The 26,829-nt window shown below is 43.3% G+C and overlaps 1 protein-coding gene across 1 annotated transcript in view; it reads right to left on the bottom strand.

Moving 5' to 3' along the window:
• FRMD3 (FERM domain containing 3) overlaps nt 1-26,829 on the bottom strand; it is a 638,046-nt gene that overhangs the window by 349,869 nt on the left and 261,348 nt on the right. Inside the window, exon 2 of the mRNA XM_085633170.1 lies at nt 10,340-10,444. Coding sequence (XP_085489296.1) covers nt 10,340-10,444 — 105 coding nt within the window. The remainder of the gene's footprint in view (nt 1-10,339; nt 10,445-26,829) is intronic.

Below are 26,829 nucleotides of genomic sequence, written 5' to 3'. Positions count from 1 at the left end.
AACGATTTTAGCAGCTTACACAGCAACCCCACACATTTTCCTACTCCCTGCTGACGAGAGGCAACTACCTCGAAACACGTGTCCAGGGATGGCACACGCCACGCATACTTGCATTCACACTCGAGCATAGGTGTATCCGCCGACGCTGACCTTCAGGGACCATTTTCATTGGGGGAACACGCCTGGTAGGTGTAGCAGTGTGCGACCAATCTGGTTTAACTTTATATTCAGGCTCCCTTGAGCCGGTGGAGTCGACGGACTCATGGTTACGCACCTGCGCGCTACGAGAGGTACTAGACCTGATAACGATTTTAGCAGCTTACACAGCAACCCCACACATTTTCCTACTCCCTGCTGACGAGAGGCAACTACCTCGAAACACGTGTCCAGGGATGGCACACGCCACGCATACTTGCATTCACACTCGAGCATAGGTGTATCCGCCGACGCTGACCTTCAGGGACCATTTTCATTGGGGGAACACGCCTGGTAGGTGTAGCAGTGTGCGACCAATCTGGTTTAACTAGATGTTAAAAAGTGATGGACTCAAAATGGACCCCTGCGGGACCCCCACCTCCATAGGGGGAATGGAGGCCGAAAAAAAAGGAGGAGACCAGATTTCTTGATGGCGGTCGTTGAGAAAGGAAACAAACCACTTAAGTACTGTGCCCCTGATGCCACAGTCCGAAAGGCTTTGTAAAAGCCGGTGGTGGGGCACGCCATCTGTTTCTGAATTAAGAAAGGGGAGCTGGGGTGTTGTTGACCAACTTAGCGTAGATAGTAGAGATACTCTTACTGCCACGTTGTGCAATCATGAGGCTGGGCCCCAATGGGCTACACTCAGGTAAACCCTTAAGATCGGGCGCATGCACCTCCAGGGTGTGAGGTCGTTCTAGTTAACAGTAAAAGTTTGTCTTATGAAGTTCATAGGTGTCACTTAAGGAGGCAAATGAAAGAATATGATCCCCAGTCCACACATCCTTGAGCTTTAAAATCTGTGTGAGATCCCTTGGACATAATCCTGACAAATTGACAGTGTGTTTATGCCAGGTGCCATAACAAAATGGGGCTTTGGCTGTCAGGACTCCCTCCCACACAATCCACTTGAGAGCAGAACACCAATATGAAAGCGCTGTTCTAATAACCAAGGGAAGATTCTAGCATATTGTCGGGTTGTGTACCAAATTAAGTATACAATACATATCTATGCATTCCATTTCAGAGCAGATAGTCAGGTAGGTATGATCAGCGAATAACCAATCAATAATTGGTATGAGATGGCAAGCCCAATAATAAAGTTTATTGACAGCTAATCCACGTCCTCCTTCATATGGGGGGCAGTAAACATTTCCTAAAAGCAACTCTAGGTTGCTTTCCATCCCAAACAAATATTGAGATGGTCGACTGAAGGAAGTAAAGGGAGTTACCACCTCAAGTCACACCACTGGCCACAGCTCTGGGGTGCATCCACAGCACAGGCCGGCAGCTTCGAAGGCCCACACTAATCAAAGCTCACACAGCAGGTTGTGCCTCATCGATCCCATGTACTGAGTCAGATGTCAGGGCTGGCCGGCACCGACTTAGTGCCCTACCAGGAATCAGATCATTGGGCACAGCCAGAGCACTCTTCAGTGCATTCTAGGACAGAGGCAGAGCGGAGAAAAGGGGCCTCACTACAGGTCGCTGATAGGGGGCACACCCGCACTCTTTCAATTCATCAGCCGACGTAGACATCAGAGCCAGCTGCCATTAGTTGTGCACCTCCTCCTCTCACACTCCAGGTTGCCTGGCTGCAGCACTTTCCTGCACACGCCACATGCCACCAGGCTTAACCTCAGTCGTGGGTCGCAGAGGCTGCCCATGCACGGACTGCAGGTGGCAGGACTCCTGGCTCAGGGCCACGCTTTACACTCTAAACATCCAGGACAGCAGCAATCAGAGTACAAATGTCACCAGGTGGGCTAGGATTATTGCAGATGTTGGGCGCTCTGAAGCACTCAGCTAGTCTGTGTGGGATGACATAATTGGGTTCTGTCAAGGAACCTTTATATATAAGGGGTTAAAGTACACTGCGAACATTCTAGCGTGGTCACTTGACCTGCTGGACTGTTGCATGGATGAGGTGAAATAAACTGCACTTGAAGCAGGTATTTTGGACCTAAATTCTTTATTTACATGTAGTGAACACCACATAATTTGGTAACGAGTACGGGATCAAGCCCTGTGATTCACCTCAACATCTGGATCCTGAAGAAAAATACCCAGTGGAAGCCGCACTGACCACGTAATTTTGATAAGGAGGTGAGATCAGAAGAGGTTGCAAGGTGACACCGCTGTGTGCTACTGCTCGGCTGTGATGCAGAAAAGACCGGCTGGAGAGTTTTCAAGGATGTGAGAAGTCCGGCTCCTGCTGAAACACAACTGCATTTCAGATCGGCCGTCACATGGCTGCAAGCTCCATTGACCATTAAAAGAGGAGCGTATACTAGAAAACAAGCTCTATCTCCCACCAAAAAAGCATGTCTGGTTGCGTGAGGAACATCGGCTACAAGCCCAATCGCCTTAAGAAATCAACCTGATGGAATGCGTGACGAAGCACAGCAGCCATTTTAAGTGTTTGTGAGGCTTTTTATTCACAGTCATTGATTTTAGGCCTATCTTGGCAATGCTACCTTCTGTGGGTGCCGATCGTCTTGTGTAGAAGTGTGACAAACTTGTAAACAGCGTTACAGTTTGGGTATTTATGTTTACAGGTGATAATTAGCACATCGAACAAACTGTTGTCTTGATTGATGGTGATTATTTCCAGCCTCTATGACTGAGACATCTTTTGGACTACGTGTTGGTCACGGACGGTGATTAGCACATCTTTAGGTCAAGTCTTTGTGACATAATTAGTGCATTCTGCAGCTAGTATTGCTTTGTGTAGCAGTTCTTTGTGGGAGAACACTGGTTATAACTGCAATTAACACGTTTAAGGATAAAATTAGGAGTTGTCTGTGCCATTCTTAATACTGTTTCTAGGCAATAACATATTAGTGGGATATTAACCTATATTAATAGTAAATTGAGATGTCGAATGTTACTCCACCTCTGTTCTTCTTCAGCAGTCCTTGAGAATTGACGGTTAAATTGCAAAAATAGAAGACGTTTTTTGTGAATTACGCATGGGTACACTGCACAAATTTAAGTGCAGAACACAAACATTCTTTTTTACTCCACTGTCTAGGTGGTGAGGGGCAAGAGGTACTAGAAAATGTGCCTGAGTTAAGTGCTGCGGATCAGAGGTCGCTAAATGAATATGAAATGTGTATACTGCACCTAGATCATCAGTATCAGCCACAAGTTAGCACCATCATGGAGAGGTATTATTTTGGGTTAAGGGAGCAAGCAAAAGATGAGTCATTGGAAGATTGAAAGATTTTGTAACTAGCCTTAGGAAATTGAAGGCTAGCTGTAAATATGGAGGGGCAACGGAGGAAAGAGTAAGGGATCAATTTGAATTGAAATGTGCACATGACAAGATAAGAGGACAATAGTGGATGAAGGATGAACCACAATTGCTAAACTAGTGGAGCATATGGTCAAGCGTGTAGATGAATTAAGCAGTGCCATGAATAAGATGAAGGAAAGTACTGTGAACGTAGATGAAATAGTTAGGCAGGTCAAAAACAAGCAAATATGCACAAGAATTTAAGGGCACTTTTTTCAGTGTGGTAAGAAATCTTTCAAGGCAAATGAAACTTTCTGTCCAGATATGCATGTTATTTGTAATAGGTGTGAAAAGTAAAAGGTAATTTCTCCAAGTGCTGCAGAAGAAAGATAAAGAAAGATGATCATCACGAGGTAAAGGAGATTGTATTTCAGGTGGTTGGTGCTAAGACTCATATACATCAAATAAAGTGAACATTGTGGGAGTTGAGAGATGAAGTTTGATTCGTGATCACATCTCACCATGATCTGTATGAACACCTTTAACAATTTCTTCAAGGAAAAAGTGAAATTGTGTAAAATAGACATTTTACCGGTAGGCTATGGTGGGGTAACCATAAAAATGGTTAGATATTTTACAGCATGTATTGAATTTGGAGGAAGAATGGAAGCTGGAAAGGTGTTTGTTGCTAAAGAGGGGATGCTTTACTGAGGTGGTCACATCAGCGTTTGTTAGGAGTCATGTTGAATGCAAATGCTGAACTTCAAGTGTAGGTCCAAGAGATAGATGAGCCCTTAAACACTTTTGATGTGGAATTTAAAGATGTACTCCGGGATGGGTTAGGCTGTCTCAAAAGCTACAAGCATCATATAAAGTTGAAGGATGGAGAGAAACCGGGTGGTTACTAAAGTGAGAAGGATACCTTGGATGAAAAATTTGGTGTACAGAAGGAAAGAGAATAATTAATTGAGATGAAGATTATTTAACCAGTTGAGGCAACAGAATGGTTGGCTTCCATAGTGGTGGCTAAAAAAGCCAGTGAGGAAATTCGGTTATTCATAAATTTACGAGCACTTAAAAGGGAAGTGAGTGTGGATATGTTTCCCCTGCCCAATATAGATTAAATTATCTCTAGACGAGCAGGTGCCAAATTTTTCACAACTTTAGATTTTGCATCCACTTACCATCAAGTGGCGATAGATAAATCTTCACAGTAGTTGACTTCATTTATTACACCAGTAGGAACACTTACATTTTTGAGAATGCCGTTTGGTTTAGTCTCTGCAGCTTCTGTGTTCTAAAGAACCATATCCAATATACTTGAAGGAGTTACAGGTGTAAAAATGCTATCTGGTTGATTTATTGATTTTTCGGTGTACAAAGGAGGAGCATCTTTGAAGGGTGTGGATGGTTTTGGAGAGCTTGAGGAAAGCACGCTTAACATTGACAAAGGACACATGTAACTTTTGTGAGCAAGATGTCAATTATCTGGGACATTACATCTCAAGACAATTGTGTTTTTCCTAAACAAAGAGTTAGTTGACACCATCGTAAAGATTCAGGAACCCTGCAACAAGGAGAAGATAGTTTCTTTTTTTAGATATGGTAGAATACTACTGTAAATTTATCCCAGGTTATGCTGACAAGACGCAACATATATGGTAGCTTCTAGGTGAAAATGGGAGCTTTGAGTGGGATTTGGATTGCTGTAACAAGTTCATGTCACTGAAGTAGGGTTTAAGAAATGCTCCCCGTTTACAAGCATTTATACCAGGTGAGAAGACTTACATTATGACAGAGGCCAGTGACAAAGGTATTGGAGCTGTATTATTTCAGAAAATAAATGGTATGGAACATTTACTTGCTAATGCTTTTCGGTGCATAAAAAGTTCTGAGTTAAATTACTCAGTAATAGATAAGGAGGCCCTGGCAATGTATTGGGTGTTGGGAAACGACAGGAACTTGATTTGGGACATAAATGTAAAGGTGTTTTCGGATCATAAACCTTTGAAAGAGGCTTACTCTAAAGAAGGATTGGATGCTATCTCATCAAGAATAAGGAAATGGATTATTTTTTTACAAGAACAGGATTTAGCAGTCTACTATATTCCTGGAGTAATTAATTGGTCAGCTGATTGTTTGTCCAGTTTGGTTGATGTGAAAGAAATTTAAAAGGATGCTGAAAGGATTTTAGATGATGAAATAAATGTATGTGAGGTCACATTAGGTGCTATAGAGGAAGTACAGTGGAAGAGTGAGATAAGCAAGGATCTGTAAATCTATAAAATAATTGAAGTTACATTATCTGGGTAGGATAAACACTAGGATAAACCCTGCTCCATGATTACCAACACATTTTCAGTGATGAATGGAATTCTCACTCGTGGTACAAAACTTGTAACACCAGTTGGGGTGCGTGACAAAAGACTCAATTTTGCTCATGATGGGCATAGATATGGGCATTGTGCAGATCAAAGAAAGATTGAGATTAAAATGTTGGTGGTCAGGAATTGATATAAAAGTAGAAAGATTGTTGAGAGATTGTATGCAGTGTTGTGTGAGTGATAAGGTGTTGAAAAATGAAACACATGCCTCTGGTATGTAGAAAACTTCCAAAGTATCATTGGGATGAAATTGCTATTGACATAGAATGACCTTTGCATAGTGACTTCTAGTGGTACTAGATTTATATTCAAGATGGACTGAGGTAGCTTGTGTTAGAAATGTCTCATCTTTGAATGTAATCAATTTTTAGAGGAAATAGTCAAAAGGGAAAGCTATACACATTCTATTTTATCGGACAATGGCTCTCAATTGTGTTCAAATAAAATGCAGAAGTTTTTAAGGGAGTGTGGTATTATATATAAAACAAGTTCCATTTATCATCCAGAAACAAATGGTGCTGTGGAAAGGTTGAACAAAACGTTAAAGGAGAGTATTTAGTTAACACGGGCTAACAATTTAAATTGGGAGTTGGTTCTGCAAGACAGGATAATGGCATATCTCATGTCTCCTCATTCCACGACTAGGAAGACACCTTTTGAGTTGTTCAAAGGTAGATCTGCAAATTCAAAAATGTTTCCTGGTTGAATGACGTGGGATAAAGGTTTAAGAAATAATGATGTTGGTGAATGGAGAAATAAAGAACTAAGGCATCAGGAATACAGGAAGCAGCAATTTCCTAAAAGAAAATATGTTGCAGACAGCCAAGTCGTTTTGGGTTATGTTGTAAAGATAAGGGCACCTGTGGAATGCCAACCATGGTCTAAACACAATAAGGAGAGAAAAGTGGTGAAATTATTTTAAAATGCTATAAAGCCGAAAAATGGAAGAATTTGGAATAAGAGTCTGTGGTGGTAATTAAACTTTGGTGTGACTCTGCCAATGATCTACACAGTCATGATCGCAATCAGTACTCAGAACAGAAAGGTTTAGGAAGTCACAGAGAGTCACATTCAGGTCTCATTAGAGAAAGAAGTGTGAGAGCACGTAAAATGCCACTGTACATGAAGGATTATATTTGCAGTGTTTGAATGTGGTACTATGTTCTCACTTAATATTAAATGTGCAGTTATTACATGATTAGTTTAAAGTATGAAGGGGAATTGCTGATGTAAGTTATTTCTGAATACATGATACTTATGTATGTCATAGTTTAGCTCAAGCTTAAGTAGGTTTCTAGGACAATGTTGTTTTTAGGACAATGTGGTTATGTGATAAATTTTATATGTTGTTTATTAAAGGGGAGAGAAGTGTGGGATGACATAGTTGGGTTCTGTAAAGGAACCTTTGTATGTAAGGGTTCTACAAGGGGTTGAAGTACACTGTGAACACTCTAGAGTGGTCAGTTGACCTGCTGGACTATTGGATGTATGAGGTGAATAAACTACACTGGGTGCACGTATTTAAGGCTTACGTTGTTTATTTACATGTGGTAAACTCCACAGTCTTCATCAGCCATCTTTGTGTGACAAGCCATGCTCCCGGGAATGCCATTCTTGTTGCGGTTCATCTGCTAGATTTTGTTCTTATACATCTTTTCTTCACACTGTCGCCTTTTTGATATCTGGTTCTCACTAATTTGGTTGTATCACCTCTGCTTTGTTTACCTTATACTAATTATTCTTAAACAACCAGATCATTTTCAATGTGTTGTCGCTGATGGAGGGACGGAGGGAGCGGAAAAGGAGGCAGGTGATCGCTTCCATGATTGCATGAGTGCCATATCGACCTGGATGTCCTCCAATTGTTTAAAACTCAATTCTGCCAAGACCGAGGTTTTAAAATTTGGCAACAATCCACTGGTGTAGTCACCAGAGTGGTGGCCGGAGGATCTGGGCCTGTGTCCAGTTCCCACAAGAAAAGCCAAGAATCTCGCAATTGTGGTGGATAATAAGCTTATCATGGGGGACCAAGTGAGCATGGTGACTTCAGCCTGCTTTATGGTCCTCAGAATAATTAAGAAAATTAAGTTCTTCCTGATATGAGAGTAACATCAGGACTGTGGTTACAGCACTTATAATGTCGCGTCTGGACTATTGCAACAGTCTATATCTTAATGTTCAAAAACAACACATGAACAGGCTGCAATTGGTCCAGAACGCGGCAGCCAGAATGCTGACCGGAACACCTAGGTTCGCCTCTGTCAAGGGAGAACTTAAGAAATTGCACTGGCTCCCAGTAAAGCTAAGATCACGCTTTAAAGCACTGTGTATTGTCTTTAAGGCTGTTAATGGGGCAGGACCAGAGTTTCTCATATGTAAACTTTCATGGTACACTCCAGGCAGAACACTTCGGTCGTCTGGGTCTAAACAAGTGCAAATTGCCCCTTTCAAAAAACTAATTGGGGAGGTGGAAGCTTTATTCATTGTGCCTCAAGAGAATGGAATCAACTTCCGTTCCAACTTAGAAATGCCCCAGATCTTCAATCCTTCCGCAAGGGCCTGAAGACATGGCTCCTCTCTCACTATTAGGCCTTAGCTTCCCCAGGTAACCAGTACTTAGCGCCAGGACACCCAAGGGTCTTGTATGATTGCCAGTAGCCCTTCAAAACCACCAGGAGGGAGGATTTCAATATTGCCTTATTGCCAGTAGCCCAGCAACATTGACAGAAACATTTCACTACTGACAACAGTCTTCAACTATTGCTGAGAGACTGACTACATCATCAGTAACCCAGCAGCATCCAGTGGAGCCAGCAGCCTTCCGCAATAGTTAACGCCAGGCAACATTGGCAAAAAGATTCCACTGATGCACTCATAATTCTATTATCACTAGCCCTTTAAAATTACAAGCATCACGCCACTAGCCCCAATATCATTGCAAGATTAACAATATTCTTTCATAAACACAGTTGTCCTCTGCTATTTGCAGTAGCGCAGCAACACTGCAGCCGGCAGCCATGTACTGTAGCGGAAGCCATACACCATTGTCAGTATCCCAGCTACTTTCCCAGCATTCGTCCACAAATGAAAGCATTTTTAGCCATAGCTTTGCTTTGTCGGCCAGGAGCCTTTCACTCTCGCCAACTATTAACAAATTTTTATTTTGCTCAATTTTGCTTTGTCTGGAACTATGTTTTCTCATTGTACTTTTTAATATTTACAAACCGTTGCCTCCCCTTAAAATATCTGTGTCCTCCATAACTTCCCCGGGTAGGGAAACATACTTAGAACTTCAAAGCCTGCGCTAAAAGGTTTATTATCCTTATTGAAGACTTCTGGATCCCTTCAGAGCACAATTACATGCCGGCCCGCACCCTCAATTTGTAGAAACATTGCCAATACTTCTGTGTTTATTATTCTATTTAAAACCAGTATTAAATATATCCAACTATCACAGCTTTCCTGATGAAGGTGTTGTGTATTTTATTCCACCCTCACCTAAAACTGCCCCTTTGTGCTATGACTTCCACTAAACCCTGCCAATCAACAGGGAGGAGGGCTGAGTTTTGTTAAATCGTAATCCCCAGTGAATTAGGGGTTAATTGTTGTTGAAATTCAGATTGATGCTGCCAAAGGGGCGTAAAAACCATGCACCTTTGCACTGCCTCGAGCATTTTAGACAGCAGCTACACTGCTCTACAATTTACCTTTAACACATTGTCAAAGCCAATAGCTCTAGCAAAACACTTAAAAGGTCCCAAAGGCGAGACCTAATGTCTATGCCAATGCTTGTTTGGAATTGAATATCCAACTTTGGTATAATATTTTATATTTTGTGTCATATCCTTGGGACTCTCTCCCTGAAATTTCAGTTATTTTTAATATAAAACGTAATTATTTTTGTTCCTTCCTATTTTATTAGGTATTTCTACTTTTCTATTCGTTTTTCTATATTGACCCACTGCTCTTTGGGGTGAGATTATCCTTAATAAATACCTTAAATAAAATTTTTTAAAAATGCCTGCAGGGTGAATTGAGAGCGTGTTTCAAAATATCTTAGGAAACCAAGGACTCCTATCCTTGAGACTTTTCATGCTAAATGGCTTGCACAGCATCACGAGTGTGTCAGGTAATCGATCCATCAAATGGGACATAAGAGGTGCCTGCTCCAAACATAGATTGGGTACCACGCTCTGTGACTGGATCACATCACTGTGTGCAGAATAGTGCCTGGACATCATAGCACTATATTCTGCCTGGGACAGAAAAGGACTATAAACGGATATCCCAGTAGAAACACCACCTTCCCTGACATTTCTTTTGAGTACAAGAAATGTATCAGTTTGCTGATATAGATGACATGGGAACACATTACATGGTATCCTTTTCAAGAAAGTAAAGACATTTTTTTCACTGGTTCATTTGGAGGACAAATAGCTCACCTCACTGTTTGTCCATCTATTATGTAAGCCAGAACAATATAATGTTACTTAAGAGAATTGATTAGATATCAGATAATTACCCTCTGCTTCTCTGGGTCCACGTAGCGAATACCAAAATAGTCCTTCTCCAGCAGGCTGTAATGGTTACAGATGTGGTCCAGGAGAAACTGCCCCTTGGTTTCCCTCTGAAAAGAAATCACGTTGACAATTAGCTAGGGGAAGGTTACTGACTTCTGACAGATTTCATTCAGACTAATGTTACACACGCAAGCGAGCGAATGATGGGAGTACATCATTTATAAAAGGCTCTCTCCCCTTTCAGAATTGCCTTGGGAACAAAACAGCATTTCTTTACAAAAGAAAGCTTAAAGCTCTGCTTACTGCAGGGAAATGACACAGCGGCAGCATGGGCTCAGAAGATACTGTGCAGATACTCTAAGTTACATTTCTTGCTGACTCTTGAATGAGACTGGTATCTTAAGACCGTGTGCAGTTCAGTGTCTCAAGAGAACATGATAACCAATCTGAAAATGAACATGAGTCTTTTAAAACAGCTCTCCGGAATTAAGGGACTACGGGCCATATGTATCATTCAAAATTGCGATCGCAAATGCCGAAATTCGCAGAATTTCAGCGTTTGCGATCGCAATTTAGCTAAGTGAGATGTATGAAAGAAAAACAGCCTCGCAAAATAAGGAATCGCAAAATTTGCGATTCCTTATTTTGCGATTGCATTTAAGGAATCGCAAATTGCGATTCCTTAAATGCAATGTAAGAGGCCCAGAAAAAGTGCAATATGGCCATAAGGAATCGCAAATTACCACCAACTTTAAGTTGGTGGTAATTTGCGATTTCTTGGAAAAATGCACTTTTTTGCATTTTTCAAAGTGTCCTTAGGGCATGTATGTGTGCCACATGTGCACACATGTACATTTCAGGGGTGCAACAGGGTGTCCTTTTGACACCCTGGCACCCTTGAAATTGCATTCTCAATTTGCGATTCTCTAATTGAGAATCGCAAATTGAGAATGTCTTCCCATTCATTCCTATGGGCCTCTAGGCCCATAGGAATAAATGGGGAGGCATTCCTTAATTGCGATTCGCAATTAAGGAATATGTAGGATTCGCAAAATTATTTGCAAATCCTACATACATAGCATTTTGCGATTCTCAAATAGCGATTCTCTAAAAATCTCTATTTGAGAATCGCAAAACCAAAGTTTCATACATATGGCCCTGAGACACTGGGGCTGGAGATACTGATTCCAGCCTGTATTTCCACACCTAATTCCAGAAAGCACAAGTTAGAGTTCCTAGAATTGGGAATAATCAGACTACTACATAGTTATTGGTTCTTTTTCCCCAGGTTTTTCCGAATTCCATGGAGCCCATTCCATTTAGCCCATTAGCTGCCTGCTATGAGCACCCAAGGCATGTGATCCGGGGCCAAGGCAGACTCGGGGCTTCAGAAGAACGTGCCCAGACTGTACATGTAAACATTGCACTCTGTTAACCTACCAGCAGGTGTTACACAGCATACCACTTGGCCATTTTATGCTCATTACAAACGCATTGTACATTTATCTATCGCTTAAGTCATTTTTGATCGCCTTGTAGGAAACCTGTACTAACAGTAATCCTGCTGATCACTAAAGTACATATGTACACAGAGTGGTTTTCGCTCGCCCATATTACAAAGCTCCTAGGCTGTGCCTCTTTCTGCAGAAAAACAATGTCTTTCTCCACGCGCCTCAAGGCGCGGAGCCCCTGCTGAAAGTGACAAAGCCCTGACACTTTACAGCACAGGTTTCCAAACTTTTCATGCTGGTGACACACTGTTTTGACATTCCTGCTTTAGTGACACGGTAATGCGAGCGAGCGTAGCGAGTGAGCCGGAATCACCACAGAGGTGTTCGGGGGGGTTTAAAAATAGTGGGCAAATGGTGCATTTTCAATCAAATTGGAGAAAGCAAGAAGGTTTAATAAAGCAATTGTGAATCTGTTTTTAACAAAGACAGTGACTGGCAAAACAGGGAGTAAGGTTAGGTTTGTGCCTGAAACAAGAATATAATCATGCACACATCGACACATGCCCCAGTGATTTACAGCACAAAAAGGGCACCCCACAGCATATGGAGTGTTGGTTTTGGCAAACGTTTCTTCCTTCTTAAATACTAAAAAGAAACATGTGAATCAAATTAGAATAATTCCCAGTTAAAAAAAACAAGGCAGTACATTAGATCAACTGTCGGTTGGGTTGTGGAGTTTTTGTTTCGCCACGTTATCAAAAGAAAACCTATTTCCTGTATTGGGCCAAATATTAAGTTGCTGGTGAGCTATTATATAATAATCAACTTTAAGCATGTTGGCCTTGTTTGTCATATTCTGTCCTTTTTTTTTTAGGTCCCGTCTAGGCTGCGCATATGCTGTCTCGAACAGCATGTTTTCAATCTGTGGGCTTCAGCCCGCCCATTGCCTTACCACTTGTTTGCTCCATCGTGCTCTCATATCCGTCGTTCCCGTTAGTCCATAGCATAAAAGCGTCATGCTTCTTCCTGTGTTTGACCCTCCCCCTGAACATGGACCAAGTGCTTGCGTCCTTCCACTACTCCCGTTATAGGAGCTACTATTTTCTTTGTCTTTGAGCACTCCACACGAGTGCTGGTGTTTTCACTCACTCCATCTCCTCCCGCCCGCCCCAACCCTGTTGATTCGTTTTCTTTGTAGATCGGCTTTATTATTCACCTCACTCACCGAGCCAGCAAAATGATAAGTGATGTGTACTTACCCCTTTGAGCTCATCCACTTACGCACAGATCAAGAAAATAAATGGCCTTCCTGCTAGTTAGGAGCTTGGGCCTCAGTTTTCTAAATGCACCTGTTTTAACTAGCATATTAATAATTTCCTAAACACCGCTTCATGGTTCGTTGTAAAGGAAATGTACTATGTACCTATCTACTAACTTACACTGCAAAGATCTCTTGCCCTCGCTTTTCAGTATTAGGGCACACAGGTGAACTTCATCATTACTAAAATGAGCAATAGCTGCTACATAGCGTCAAGAGATGCACATGCATCTCTTGGCACTATGTAGTAGACCGGGCACAAGTTGAGGGTAGACTGAGTCTATCCACTCTTTTCACAGGGTGATCGCAGTCTACCCTGCTATGAGATTGGGCCCCACAGAAATATGGTAAACTTGTCTTGGTGCAATTTTTAGACACCGGGACACATTCAACAGTGCCTGCACATTGTTTGCTTTTGTTCCAAGCAGCAATGTACAGACGGGGAAGGGGCTTATCAGATTCCAGCTGGGCCTATAACAAAGGTCGAAGTTAAGGGGCCATCAGGTCTCCTTTTCTTGGAGTATCCAGGCTGGGAGCTATCAGGAGCCTCACATCTAAATGAAATGGAGGAGAAACAAAGGCACATAGCTTATCACATCACATCACAGAAGAGGCAGGCATGCTTTTGACTTTGTTCAGTCCTTTTATATAAGAGATATGCATGTGTGTAGGAATGTCAGATTTGTTAGTCTGTCCCAGTATTTACACAAACAATTTAAATGCCACTATTTTGTTTTGTTTCTTTTACAGCGCTATAGTGCTACTAATCCCATTGTAGTGTCAGAGTGCTTTATACATACACATTATACATTGACAATAAATGATGTGTGTAAATCAAGGGAATGTTACATAAAATGGGGAGAGTTACAAGGTGTAGGAGCCACATGTCCTTCTTGGCTCACTGTGCTATATTAGAAGAATTACAATGTATGAACTGCAAGTAACAAAAGGATCTCTGTGTTCAAAGCGCTAACTCACTTGCCCATTTACATACAATAAAAATCTGTCATCTGCGCGTTACATAGTGTGCTTTCCAGGAGACCTATTAACCCTCAATGCTACTTTGATCCAAAACTGGGACTAGACAAAACACAAACCTCTCCAGCAAATAGTTATTTTACCATTATTATTATTCCCTGAGCTTTACTGAGCACACAAAGATCTCTGCCACAGGTGCCTTAACCCCATGATATTTTAAAATACAGACTTTGCAACCAGTTGAGTAGAACAGATTTACTGCCGCATTTCTCCTTGTTGCCAGTTTCTTTGTGGCAGGATTTAAAAAAATAAATACATGTTAAGGCCCTGATTTTGCATCGGGGTTGCATAATTTTTTTGCACAACCCCGAAGCAAAATCTAATTTGTTAAATATTGTAATGAGCTCAAATGTACTTACGATAGACCTGCTAAACAAACATAACTTTCATGTTTGGTTTCTTGTGCTACTGGCAGTGACTAATATTGATTTTTAGTTTTTGTTTTCAGCGGCAGTCATTAAAGCTGTGAGATAATTGAGAGGATTTGTTAAATAATTGATAGTTGCCCCCCTATTGACCTCTTCCTCGGATTCCCTCACTGCCACACTCCACAAGTGCCCCTGATCTCCCCATAGCCCCTCCCCCTCGTGACCTCCTCCTCGGATTCCCTCACTGTCACCCTCCACCAGTGCCCCTCATCTCTCTGTAGCCCCTCCCCCTCATGACCTCCTCCTCAGACTCCCTCTCTACCACCCTCCACCAGTGCTCCTCGTCTCTCCCTAGCTCCCCCCCTCCACCCCATGACCTCTTCCTCGGATTCCCTCACTGCCGCCCTCCAACAGTGCCCCTCATTGCTCCATAGCCCCTCCCACCACCACCTCCTCCTCAGATTCCCTCGCTGCCACCCTCCAACAGTGCCCCTCATCTTTACGTAGCCCCTCTCTCATATGCATTTCATTTGTTGTACAGCGCTACTCATGTCAGTGTAGTGTGTGTCAGTACTTTACACCACGCACACATTATACAGAGACAATGAGTCATACAAGTATGTAAATCAGTCTACAGGGAATGTCACATAAGCCAATGAGGATTACAAGGTGTATGAATCACGTCATACATACTGGTGGGCAATATATTTTAAGAGGGTTTGGTGTGGGGAAACAACTTTAGGATTTAAAGAGTATTACATGGGGGTCAGCTTTACTGATAAAAATGTATATCTGCCCAAACATACTCATTTCAGCAACATTAGAATAATGAAAGACTGAGGAAGTTCTAACTATATCACAAAACAAAAATAAGCGAAGTTCTAACTACACCATTCATGTTTGTATGCAGCTCTTTGGTGACAGTTCATTGGTCACTGTCCTATGTTAGGATTGTAACTTCTGAACTGCAAGTAGCACAAGGATCTCTGTGACAAAGGCAGTAACCCACTGAGCTTCCACATAAAATACAGTTGATCTGCATTTAAAAACTACGGACAGACAAACGATTGCCCTCCAGCAGGATCATTAATCACCAGCGTTATCTGGGCATGTTGTGTTGTCTTATTTTATCCTGCATCGGTCATGATAATGATAAAAAAATTGTTTAAATGAAGCACGCACAAAGTATGTGTCCTGCTGGTCCTGTGCACATTTTAAATCGAAAAACAAATAGTGACAAATTCTCCTACCTACTTTATTAGTCAAACTGTGTCACAGCCTGGTGTGATAAACTGCTGCAGGGGTCGGGAAAGGTGACAGGAATAAACAAACTTCTTTTCTCCTGCACTGCATAGAAAAGGAAATATCCACGCAGCAGGACAGTCGGCAAAGGTTACCGGTGACAAACAAAGGATTTGTCCCTTTCGCCATGTGGAGATGGAGGGGTGAAAAAAAAAAACAAAGCCTCGTTAATGGTCTTGTAAAGACCTGTGAAGTACCCGGGTGCGGCTGCGATAATCTCAAAGCTGTCTGTGTGTGTGTGGGAAGCTGTCTCAGCCTGGGCGCGCGCACACACAGACAGCTCTTTGAGCTCAATTCCGTTGCGCCCCTGCCTTCAGGCCCTCACTGCGAGGGCCAAGGCTCCTGTTGCGCGACACACCCACGAAGGTCAGGCGACACAGTAACGTGTCGCGACACATACTTTGGAAAGCTCTGCTTTACAGTCTCTTAAAGCGTCATTATTCAAGGGTCTCCGAACGCTGCTGTCAGTTGGCGCCGGCTCCTGAATTCATTATGTCTTCTTCGCCGCCCTCCCGCGGGGCAGCGCGAGCTCCCTGCCTCGGCGAGCGCCGCGCGCCTCTTTCACGCACCTCACACGTGGACATATTTCACTTTGATTCTCTGCTTCTCTTTTTATCTTATCGATCTGGCGGATGATTACACGGGCAATTAGGATTGACTTGCACAGTTGGGAGGAACGCCTTTAGCATGTCCTTCATCCAGCACCTGACCTCAGATGAACTCGCTCAGCCGTTTGGCATCATGAGAATTCTGCCTGAAGACGCCATTGTGATACTGGTAGCAGTGGGGCCGGCCTTCGTTGTTTGCGTGAATGTATAAACGGTATAGATCGAATCTAGGTAAGCATGTCACCTAAGAGAATACGCTGCAAGTGCCCGGCGGGTTCCAGGCCTCACAGGTGCCCAGCTCTGCTATAATGACTGTGTAGCATGAAAATATACATTCACAAAGCATACGCTTCCGTTACCAGGGTAACAGGGTTAAGGTGCGTTATGAGACTGCCTCTATTGCATGCTTAGGGTGGTGAAGTGATGGTGCGTGCCTTTCCTCTGTTTCCATAGCAACAACAGATTGTGTGCAGGTATAAAGAGACACAAAGTAGAGAGTATATACTAAGACAGTAAAGGCATCATTTCCATTTTATGTTACGTTATTAGCCAAACACAGAGAAGATGGCCTTTGCTGATTCTGCATAGCTAAATAAATGCCTTTAGAGACATCCATTGGATAAAGCCACCCCCCACATTCCATTCTCATGTGATCAAATGGATGGCCCTGCCTGCCATATCTTTTTCTCTTCATGTGAATGTAATAGACTGGTAAGAAATCAGAGTAGGGGTTCCCATGTACAGTTTTCAAATATGTGTTTCTAAAAAACACCGTACAGGATTTAAACGGGTGCTTGTAAAAATGTCGGTGATGCCAGGCTTGTGTTTCTGTTTTCCACTAACAGTGCCCTTAAGGCTGTAAACTGTAGACCCCCCCCCCCCCTTTTATTAAGTCTACATTGTGGTCCCTGGCTGTCATGGGAATGTTAGGGCTTCCTGCTATCTACAGCTTTCTTCGGGTACCAGCATGGTCCCCCAGGTAATGTGCATTGTCCAACGCATTCTACAAAACTAACACTTGACGAAATATTCTGCAACACTGCCTACATAATTACATCCAAACCTCAGCCACAACAGGGAGTGACCATCTTGCCAACCCTTTTACTGTCACAATGCCCAAACATTGAAATTCCAAATGGCAACTTTATCCAAGAATTGCACAACATGCTTGGAAAAAGCTGACACCTTGAAAACTCTAGCTACATTAAACAAACCCAGTGCTTTAAATGGGCCGGTACTGTCCGTACTCCAGGGAAATCCCAAAGACAAGAAGAGTAAGTTAAACTGGCACACATTGACCAAACAGAAGGAAGCAACTGAGAGTGATGATGAATCCAAACAATAGTAAGCAATGGGCGGGCTCTAAGCTTACTGTAACTAAACAAAATGTTCTGCAAGCAACAACGCATGCGATGTCTCAGGCGAGACCTAAAAAGCCCAAAAGTTACACATGGTCCTTAGCTATAAAGAACAAAGAAACAACCCGCAGCACAAGCCAGTAGTGCATACCCAAACAACTACAAGCAAAAAATTATAGTATTTCCTCCCTATTTTTGATCAAGCGTTTAAGTAACTAGTATCAAACAGCAAAAAACCTGGACCCATGCCCATTGGAGATTTTCAAAAGGCACACTAATGATTATCATACCTGACTGACTATGGGTACCTAAAGAGCTTAAATGCTCATCTATCAAACTTCTTCTGAGAAACCCTGGTCTGGAAGCAACTAAACCTGCAAACTACAGACCAATACCAAATAGATGCTACTTCACTATACTAACTGAAATTACATTTGCACAAAAATGTGGGAAATCTATGAAGAAAAACTACATCCTTACAGATGTACAAACCGGCTTCTGTCCATACAGAGGTACAGAATCAATTCTAGTCTCTACAATGAACGGAATAGGAACACAGGTGAATAGTAATGTAGCAGCCTCCTTGTTCCTACTAGACCTCTGCTATTTTTTGACACAGTCCACCACCCAAAAGTATTGACCAGGCCGAAGAAACCGAGCTTCCAAGAAAAAGCATTGACTTGATTCCCTCCTTTGTATCCAATCAGAGCCACATCATCTAACTACCCTCTTTCACTTCAAAACCTTACCACTTGAATACAGAAATTTCCCTGGTCTAAAACAGAAGTCCTCTTCTTTTCAACAGCTATCTCAGCACAATGTGTGGACTGATCCAGTCCTTTGGTCTATCTTGCTACAACAATGTTGATTACACACAGATTATCCTCAAATTCAAGAACCTCAGTTACAACACTAGATCTAAATAGGGACCATGCATCACTGCAGGGCAAGAGTGGATGACTCCCAACCACCTTAAACTCAAAACAAACAAAACTAAAATCCTTAGATACACAAGAGATCTCACTCTGGTTAGTAGACTTAGAAGAAGTACCCACACAAGCAAACACAGCAAAAAGCCTAGAAGTCATAGATGCAGAGCCTTCTCTGGAACCACAGATGCTGTAGTGAAATTTTCAACAAACATGCTCAGAATATTGTGATGGCTATTTGCCTACGTAGGTTCCCCTCGCATAGTTCATGTCAGAGTCACACTTGTGTTCTCTAATGGCCCGATTCTGATCTTGCTAGGAAAGCCCACCATACGACTCGGGTCCGGAGAGCTTTCCGAGCAAAACGTGCTCCGGGAGTCCGAACGGGCGAGTACGATGCAGCCGTATGCTTACGGACTCGGTTTGCTTGGACTCCCATTGCACTCTATAGGAGCCTTTGTACAGACGCATACACAGGCTCCCATAGCAAAAAGGATTAGGTGGGGAAAAGCGTACACCCTGTGGCGGGTGCCCACCACACTGTGCATGCCTAGATCAGGGGGATCCATGGGCACACCCCTGTGACAACTTTGGAGGGCTCCGGGTGAAGGGGGGCCTGCTACTCCCCCCTGAATTATGAATCAAACAGCTGTTTCATGTCGCTGAGACCGTGGCGAAGCGGCTGTCCGAATCGTGCATCGTACTCACTCGGTCGGAATTCGGCTCCATTACACGGCACGATTCGGCTGCAAAAGAGTCGTAAAGAGTCGTACGGACAGATTCGGGTCCCGGAAACAATCCGGTCGGCACGTACGTAATCTTCGCATCGTACATGGTCGTTCAGACCTGTGTACGATTCGGTTGTAAACAACGGCTACGAATCGGATCTGGGAAAGCCAAATCCGATTAGGGGGCCTTCCAAACGACATCTGAATCGGGCCCTAAGTTGGAATACCTGAACGGTCTATAGTATAAGAGCATAGAAATCTCTCCTAAACAAATGACAATAGGTGCAAAATTCAGAAGCCATGCTCCTTTCACACCTAATTCCATGTTCTCACATTACCCCGCTCTTGAAACTTTGCACTGGCTCCCAATGTCTTGACAGATCACATTCAAAGCTCTATGCATAACACACCGAGCACTGTATGAAATCGGACCAACATTTATAAAATTAAATATCTAGATCTACTTTCAAAGACACAACCTGCAATCCAACATACTCTTTCAGCTAAAATTTCCTCACTTAGAAAACATGCCGAATAGGAGGGCACTCTCTCTAAGTCCATGCCAGTAAGATGTGAGACCTTTTTCCCGCTTAGATAAGGAAACGAGAAAACCACCTTGTCCTTTAGAATGCTGCAAAAACAAATACCTTTGAACTTTTGAGGCATAAGTGATACCTAAGCTACTCTAAGAAAACATCCAACAAACATGAAACTAGTGACCGACAGTGTAAAACAATGTGATTAATTTTCCCAACTCAACAGCTTTTTCAGGTAAAATACAACTGTATGAAGCAACAGCTATCTTTCTCACATTTATTTTAAACATGAGTGTGCGTATGGGCATATTCAAATTCAACTGAAGATGACAATACCACATCAGGACCTTACACATCTCAACTAAAACTTCCAACATAGGTTATACTGCATCTACACATTTCAACAACCACACATCCAGGTCCCCCCGTAATCACTGAGGACAAATAGAATGCGATGGTGCGTGATGCCACGCTAGTAGCAGTTGCATGCAGTACAATTACCAGATAACATAACATAACCCTAGTCCACCAGTCTGTGCCTCCACTTCTATACTAGTAATTTTCTGATCTATAGCAGGAATGTTGGGCAATATTGGCCTCTGGTGTGACTTTCAGTCTCTTTGCCCTCCAACTTGAACAGAACCATCAATGGAAGTTCTCAGATTTTGTGCAGCAAAAAGGAAGTAAAGACAAAATGTTTTAAAATGTATTGAAAATGCAGCACACTATTAAAGGTATTTGCTCTTAACAGGTGATTTGTTTCAAGGTGCTTGATCTTTCAAAGAAGACTAAATCTGAAGCTAAAATGATAAGTCAGTCCACTATGTGGAAAAATATTACTCTGATAATACAGGAAAATAGCAGAAAACATTTTCATGACTTAGAGGAAAGAAAGATAGCAAATGTACAACGGTATCTGTTGTGACACTCATCTGAGGTCCTATTTCTTTAAAGAATAGGACGTGTCCTGGAGGACCAGATTTATGCCAGAATTTCAGAATAACCCCTGATTATGTAAATGAGTTTCATTTAAATTCATTGGATGTATTTTTTTGTTTTGTGGATATCACAAAAATTCATAATGATACCAGCCCTCCTGGACTAACAGTGGACCCAGGCTACCTATTGTTTATCCCATAGCAAAAAGGATTAGGTGGGGAAAAGCGTACACCCTGTGGCGGGTGCCCACCACACGGTGCATGCCTAGATCAGGGGGATCCATGGGCACACCCCTGTGACAACTTTGGAGGGCTCCGGGTGAAGGGGGGCCTGCTGCTCCCCCCTGAATTATGAATCAGACAGCTGTTTCATGTCACTGAGACCGTGGCGAAGCGGCTGTCCGAATCGTGCATCGTACTCACTCGGTCGGAATTCGGCTCCATTGCACGGCACGATTCGGCTGCAAAAGAGTCGTAAAGAGTCGTACGGACAGATTCGGGTCCCGGAAACAATCCGGTCGACACGTACGTAATCTTCGCATCGTACATGGTCGTTCAGACCTGTGTACGATTCGGTTGTAAACAACGGCTACGAATCGGATCTGGGAAAGCCAAATCCGATTAGGGGGCCTTCCAAACGACATCTGAATCGGGCCCTAAGTTGGAATACCTGAACGGTCTATAGTATAAGAGCATAGAAATCTCTCCTAAACAAATGACAATAGGTGCAAAATTCAGAAGCCATGCTCCTTTCACACCTAATTCCATGTTCTCACATTACCCCGCTCTTGAAACTTTGCACTGGCTCCCAATGTCTTGACAGATCACATTCAAAGCTCTATGCATAACACACCGAGCACTGTATGAAATCGGACCAACATTTATAAAATTAAATATCTAGATCTACTTTCAAAGACACAACCTGCAATCCAACATACTATTTCAGCTAAAATTTCCTCACTTAGAAAACATGCCGAATAGGAGGGCACTCTCTCTAAGTCCATGCCAGTAAGATGTGAGACCTTTTTCCCGCTTAGATAAGGAAACGAGAAAACCACCTTGTCCTTTAGAATGCTGCAAAAACAAATCTCTTTGAACTTTTGAGGCATAAGTGATACCTAAGCTACTCTAAGAAAACATCCAACAAACATGAAACTAGTGACCGACAGTGTAAAACAATGTGATTAATTTTCCCAACTCAACAGCTTTTTCAGGTAAAATACAACTGTATGAAGCAACAGCTATCTTTCTCACATTTATTTTAAACATGAGTGTGCGTATGGGCATATTCAAATTCAACTGAAGATGACAATACCACATCAGGACCTTACACATCTCAACTAAAACTTCCAACATAGGTTATACTGCATCTACACATTTCAACAACCACACATCCAGGTCCCCCCGTAATCACTGAGGACAAATAGAATGCGATGGTACGTGATGCCACGCTAGTAGCAGTTGCATGCAGTACAATTACCAGATAACATAACATAACCCTAGTCCACCAGTCTGTGCCTCCACTTCTATACTAGTAATTTTCTGATCTATAGCAGGAATGTTGGGCAATATTGGCCTCTGGTGTGACTTTCAGTCTCTTTCCCCTCCAACTTGAACAGAACCATCAATGGAAGTTCTCAGATTTTGTGCAGCAAAAAGGAAGTAAAGACAAAATGTTTTAAAATGTATTGAAAATGCGGCACACTATTAAAGGTATTTGCTCTTAACAGGTGACTTTTTCAAGGTGCTTGATCTTTCAAAGAAGACTAAATCTGAAGCTAAAATGATAAGTCAGTCCACTATGTGGAAAAATATTACTCTGATAATGCGGGAAAATAGCAGAAAACATTTTCATGACTTAGAGGAAAGAAAGATAGCAAATGTACAACGGTATCTGTTGTGACACTCATCTGAGGTCCTATTTCTTTAAAGAATAGGACGTGTCCTGGAGGACCAGATTTATGCCAGAATTTCAGAATAACCCCTGATTATGTAAATGAGTTTCATTTAAATTCATTGGATGTATTTTTTTGTTTTGTGGATATAACAAAAATTCATAATGATACCAGCCCTCCTGGACTAACAGTGGACCCAGGCTACCTATTGTTTTCGAAATGGCATGGTATCTTCAACAATGCCGGAAACCTTAAAACAAAGTTCTTGTTAAAAATATACTCAGCTACAGCTAGGGGATTAAATTAGAGGTGACAGGAGCAGAGAATGGCAAAACTTTATCAATATCTAATTTGGCCGACAAAGTTTGAGAGGCAGCAAGAAAAGTGGTCCAACATATTGTCAGACTGTTAGCAGATTACCACTAACCTTCAAGCCGGATACAGCAGGAGCGATGAAAGATGAAAGGGAACCCTGCCCCCACTGCGGAGCCGCCCGGGAGTATATAAATAGTACCCTCGCCGGACCACTCCCCATCAGGGGAAGTGAAAAAAGGGACAAAAGAAACAAGAAAGGTAAACCAGCAATTCACTTGCAGTGGACAGGTAACAGACTTCAGTCAGGCTCTGGTACTTCCACTGTATACACCCCGTGGTCCCTGCAGTGAGAAATAAGGAGAACACACTCTATGCATTACCAGCAGTCAGGAAGAATGGGGTCTATGGTTACTGACAACAACCCCCCCACTTACAAGTGCCGGATACAGGTTTCTCTTAGTCCAGGGCTAATCTAACCACCTCAAGAAGCGTGTCCCTCTTCACATCACATGACATGCGAACTAGACTCCTTCTGAAATACATGTAAGGAAAGTACTTAGCTCTGATGGACTGTGGTTCCCTAGAGCAGGAACATCAAGGAGAGAGATCCGCTTACGTGTCGAAGTAGACAGAAACCCAGAAGAGAGAGAGACAGCCATCTCACCCAATAGCGAATCCCAATGGAGAAGTTCCTGTTACTGTGGCGAGTGAAAGCAAAGTAAATCAAATATGAGCCTAAAACAAACGGCTCTTGGAGCCCCCCCTGGGGGGTTGGAAAGTAAACAACAAAAACGGGATCCGAGCCTTTCAAGCGGCTCGCCGAGGAACACCCTGTCGAACCAGGATGCCACGATACAATGTTGCGCGTCTGCCTTTCAAGCGGCTCGCCGGGGAACACCCTGTCGGAGCAGGATGAAACGATACAATGCTGCGCGCCTCAGCGCGTGTGGAAATTACTCTGGTTCGGGGCTCAGCGGGGCTGCTCCGGGAATAGGACGGGTTTTGCAGGATGTCAGCGGGACACGAGGAGCGTGACTCGAGGACGGCAGGTCAAACGCGGTAGCTCGAAGGAACGGGATTGACAAGCCCCGAGCTGTCCCAGGGCGGAGCTTAAGAAGGAAGTCCGAGGGACGGTAGGAGACGCCCCTCACTTGACTTCTGGGAAATGTAGTCCATCCCACCAATGTCCCGGCATTACTCGCTCCCGCTCACCTCCTGTGTGGTCCCCGCCCCAAATTGCGCCGGGACGTGACAGGACCCCCTCTCAATGACCGGCGTCCCGACGGGCCACCAGGTTTAGACGGGAACCGCCTGTGAAAGCGTGTGAGCAGGTCTGGACAGTGAAGATTGGTCTTGGGTTCCCAGGACCGATCTTCAGGGCCGTATCCCTTCCAATCAATCAAATAATGAATCCTTCCCCGAATGATCTTAGAGTCAAGGATACGCTTCACTTCGTATTCCTCCTCCCCTTCTATGGTTAGTGGTTGGGGTTTTTGTAGCAATCTGGTTTGAGGAAGGCAGGGTCGCAGCAAGGACACATGAAAGACTGGATAGATACGCCAGGAAGAAGGGAGTCGCAATTTAATGGCTACAGGATTTATCACTCTCTCTACCACATAGGGTCCTACGAACTTTGGTCGTAGTCTCGAATTCCCTTTCAGTCTCAAGTGCCTGGTGTTAAGCCATACCTTGTCTCCCACCCCATAGGAAGGTTCTGGGGTGCGTCTTTTGTCAGCATATTGCTTATCTCGGAGTTGGGCCTTACTAAGCTGTGTTTTTGCCTCCTGTAACACGCTACGGAGATGTGCATGGTGCTCGTGTATGGTGGGGTGTTTGGATTGTGCAGGTTTCTCAAAGGGCAACATATTAGGGTGGTACCCATTTAGGCAAAAGAAAGGGGAACATCCTAGGGAAGAGTGTTCGGCATTATTGTAAGCGAACTCGGCCATCCACAGAAGCCTAGTCCACTCTTCTTCATGTTGTAATGTGAAACATCTAAGGTATTGCTCGAGTGTTTGGTTCAGCCTCTCTGTTTTTCCGTCTGTCTGCGGGTGGTAGCTAGACGAGAGGCGAGCGTCCACTTTCATGATGTCACATAAGGCTTTCCAGAATCTTGAAGTGAACTGGGTCCCTCTGTCCGTTATGAGCACCGCCGGGATGCCATGAGCTCGTACGATGTGTTGCAAAAACACCTGGGCCAGTTCGGCGGAGGAGGGTAATTTAGCAATGAAATGTCCCATTTTTGTCAAGTGATCTATCACGACCAGAATAGTGTTATGTCCCATACTGGTAGGCATGTCCACTATGAAGTCCATGGACAGCGTATGCCAGGGTGTTGGGGGTACGGGAATGATTTGTAGCAACCCACTTGGTTTTTGATGTTGTGCTTTCCCTTGTGTACAAATAGCGCACTCAGCGACATAGGTGGTTGTATCTGCGGGCAAGGTTTCCCACCAGAAATATCTTTTCATGGCTTTGATAGTCTTTTGTATGCCTTGATGTCCTCCCAATGTGGAATCATGAATCCAGTGGAGGGCTTGCATTTGCAAAGGGCTATTTGGTATGTACAACTGATCATCATGATACAGAAGGTCGTTACTGCTTTTACGGTGATCGGGGTCTTCTTTGATACATGCTTTGATATCCATATCTTCTAATTGCTCCTTCACCTTGTCCAAAAACTCGAGGGTGGTGACGGAGGCCAACAGAGAATCAGGGAAAGAGGCTCCTTGCAGGATCGCAGGCGGGTCTCGATCTAGAAGATTGGTTTCAGGTACAGAGACAGGTCTCGATAAGGCATCAGCCTTACCGTTTTGAGGTCCTGGACGGTATTTGATGACGAAGTCAAAATCTGAAAAGAACAGCGACCAACGGAGTTGTCTAGGTGTTAGTGCCCTTGCCGTTTTCAGAAATAGTAAATTACGATGGTCTGTAAATATTTCAACGGTATGCTTGGCTCCCAGGAGGTAGTGCCTCCACTCTTCGCATGCTCTTTTTATAGCCAACAGTTCTTTGTCCATGATACTGTAGTTGACCTCGCATGCAGTTAGCTTTTTTGAATAATACGCCACAGGATGCAATTGTCCGGTGCTAGGATGGCGTTGAGAGAGAATACCCCCGATGGCATAATGAGAGGCGTCCGTCTCCAGAACGAAAGGTAGCGATGTGTCGGGATGCCTTAGCACAGGAGCCTGAGTAAAGCTTTTCTTGAGGGTCTGGAATGCTTGTTCTGTTGCTTCGGTCCACAAAAATTTAACTCCTTTCTTCAGTAAGTGAGTTAAAGGCTGGATGACACAGGAAAACTCCTTAATGAACCTCCGGTAAAAGTTAGCAAACCCTAGAAAGCTCTGGAGGGCTTTTACGTTAGGCGGAGATTCCCACTGGACTATAGCTTGGATCTTTTTGCTGTCCATACACAAGCCGTTGGGGCCTATAATGTATCCTAAAAATTCCACTTCAGTGGCATGAAAGAGGCATTTCTCCAACTTGGCGTATAGGGCAAAGCGTTGTAGACGATTCAACACCTCCGACACGTGGCGTATGTGTTCTTCCATAGATGAGCAGTAAATGAGAATATCATCTCTGTAGACGATACAGGAGACGTCCAATAGTCCTCGTAGTACCTCGTCCATGAAGTACTGGAAGGCGGCGGGTGTGTTGCAGAGACCGAAGGGCATGACCTGGTACTCATAAAGCCCAAACTTTGTC

Source organism: Triturus cristatus, chromosome 2_1, assembly GCF_964204655.1.
Source record: "Triturus cristatus chromosome 2_1, aTriCri1.1, whole genome shotgun sequence".
Lineage (NCBI taxonomy): Eukaryota > Metazoa > Chordata > Amphibia > Caudata > Salamandridae > Triturus > Triturus cristatus.
This window is presented reverse-complemented; position numbering and strand designations above follow the sequence as displayed.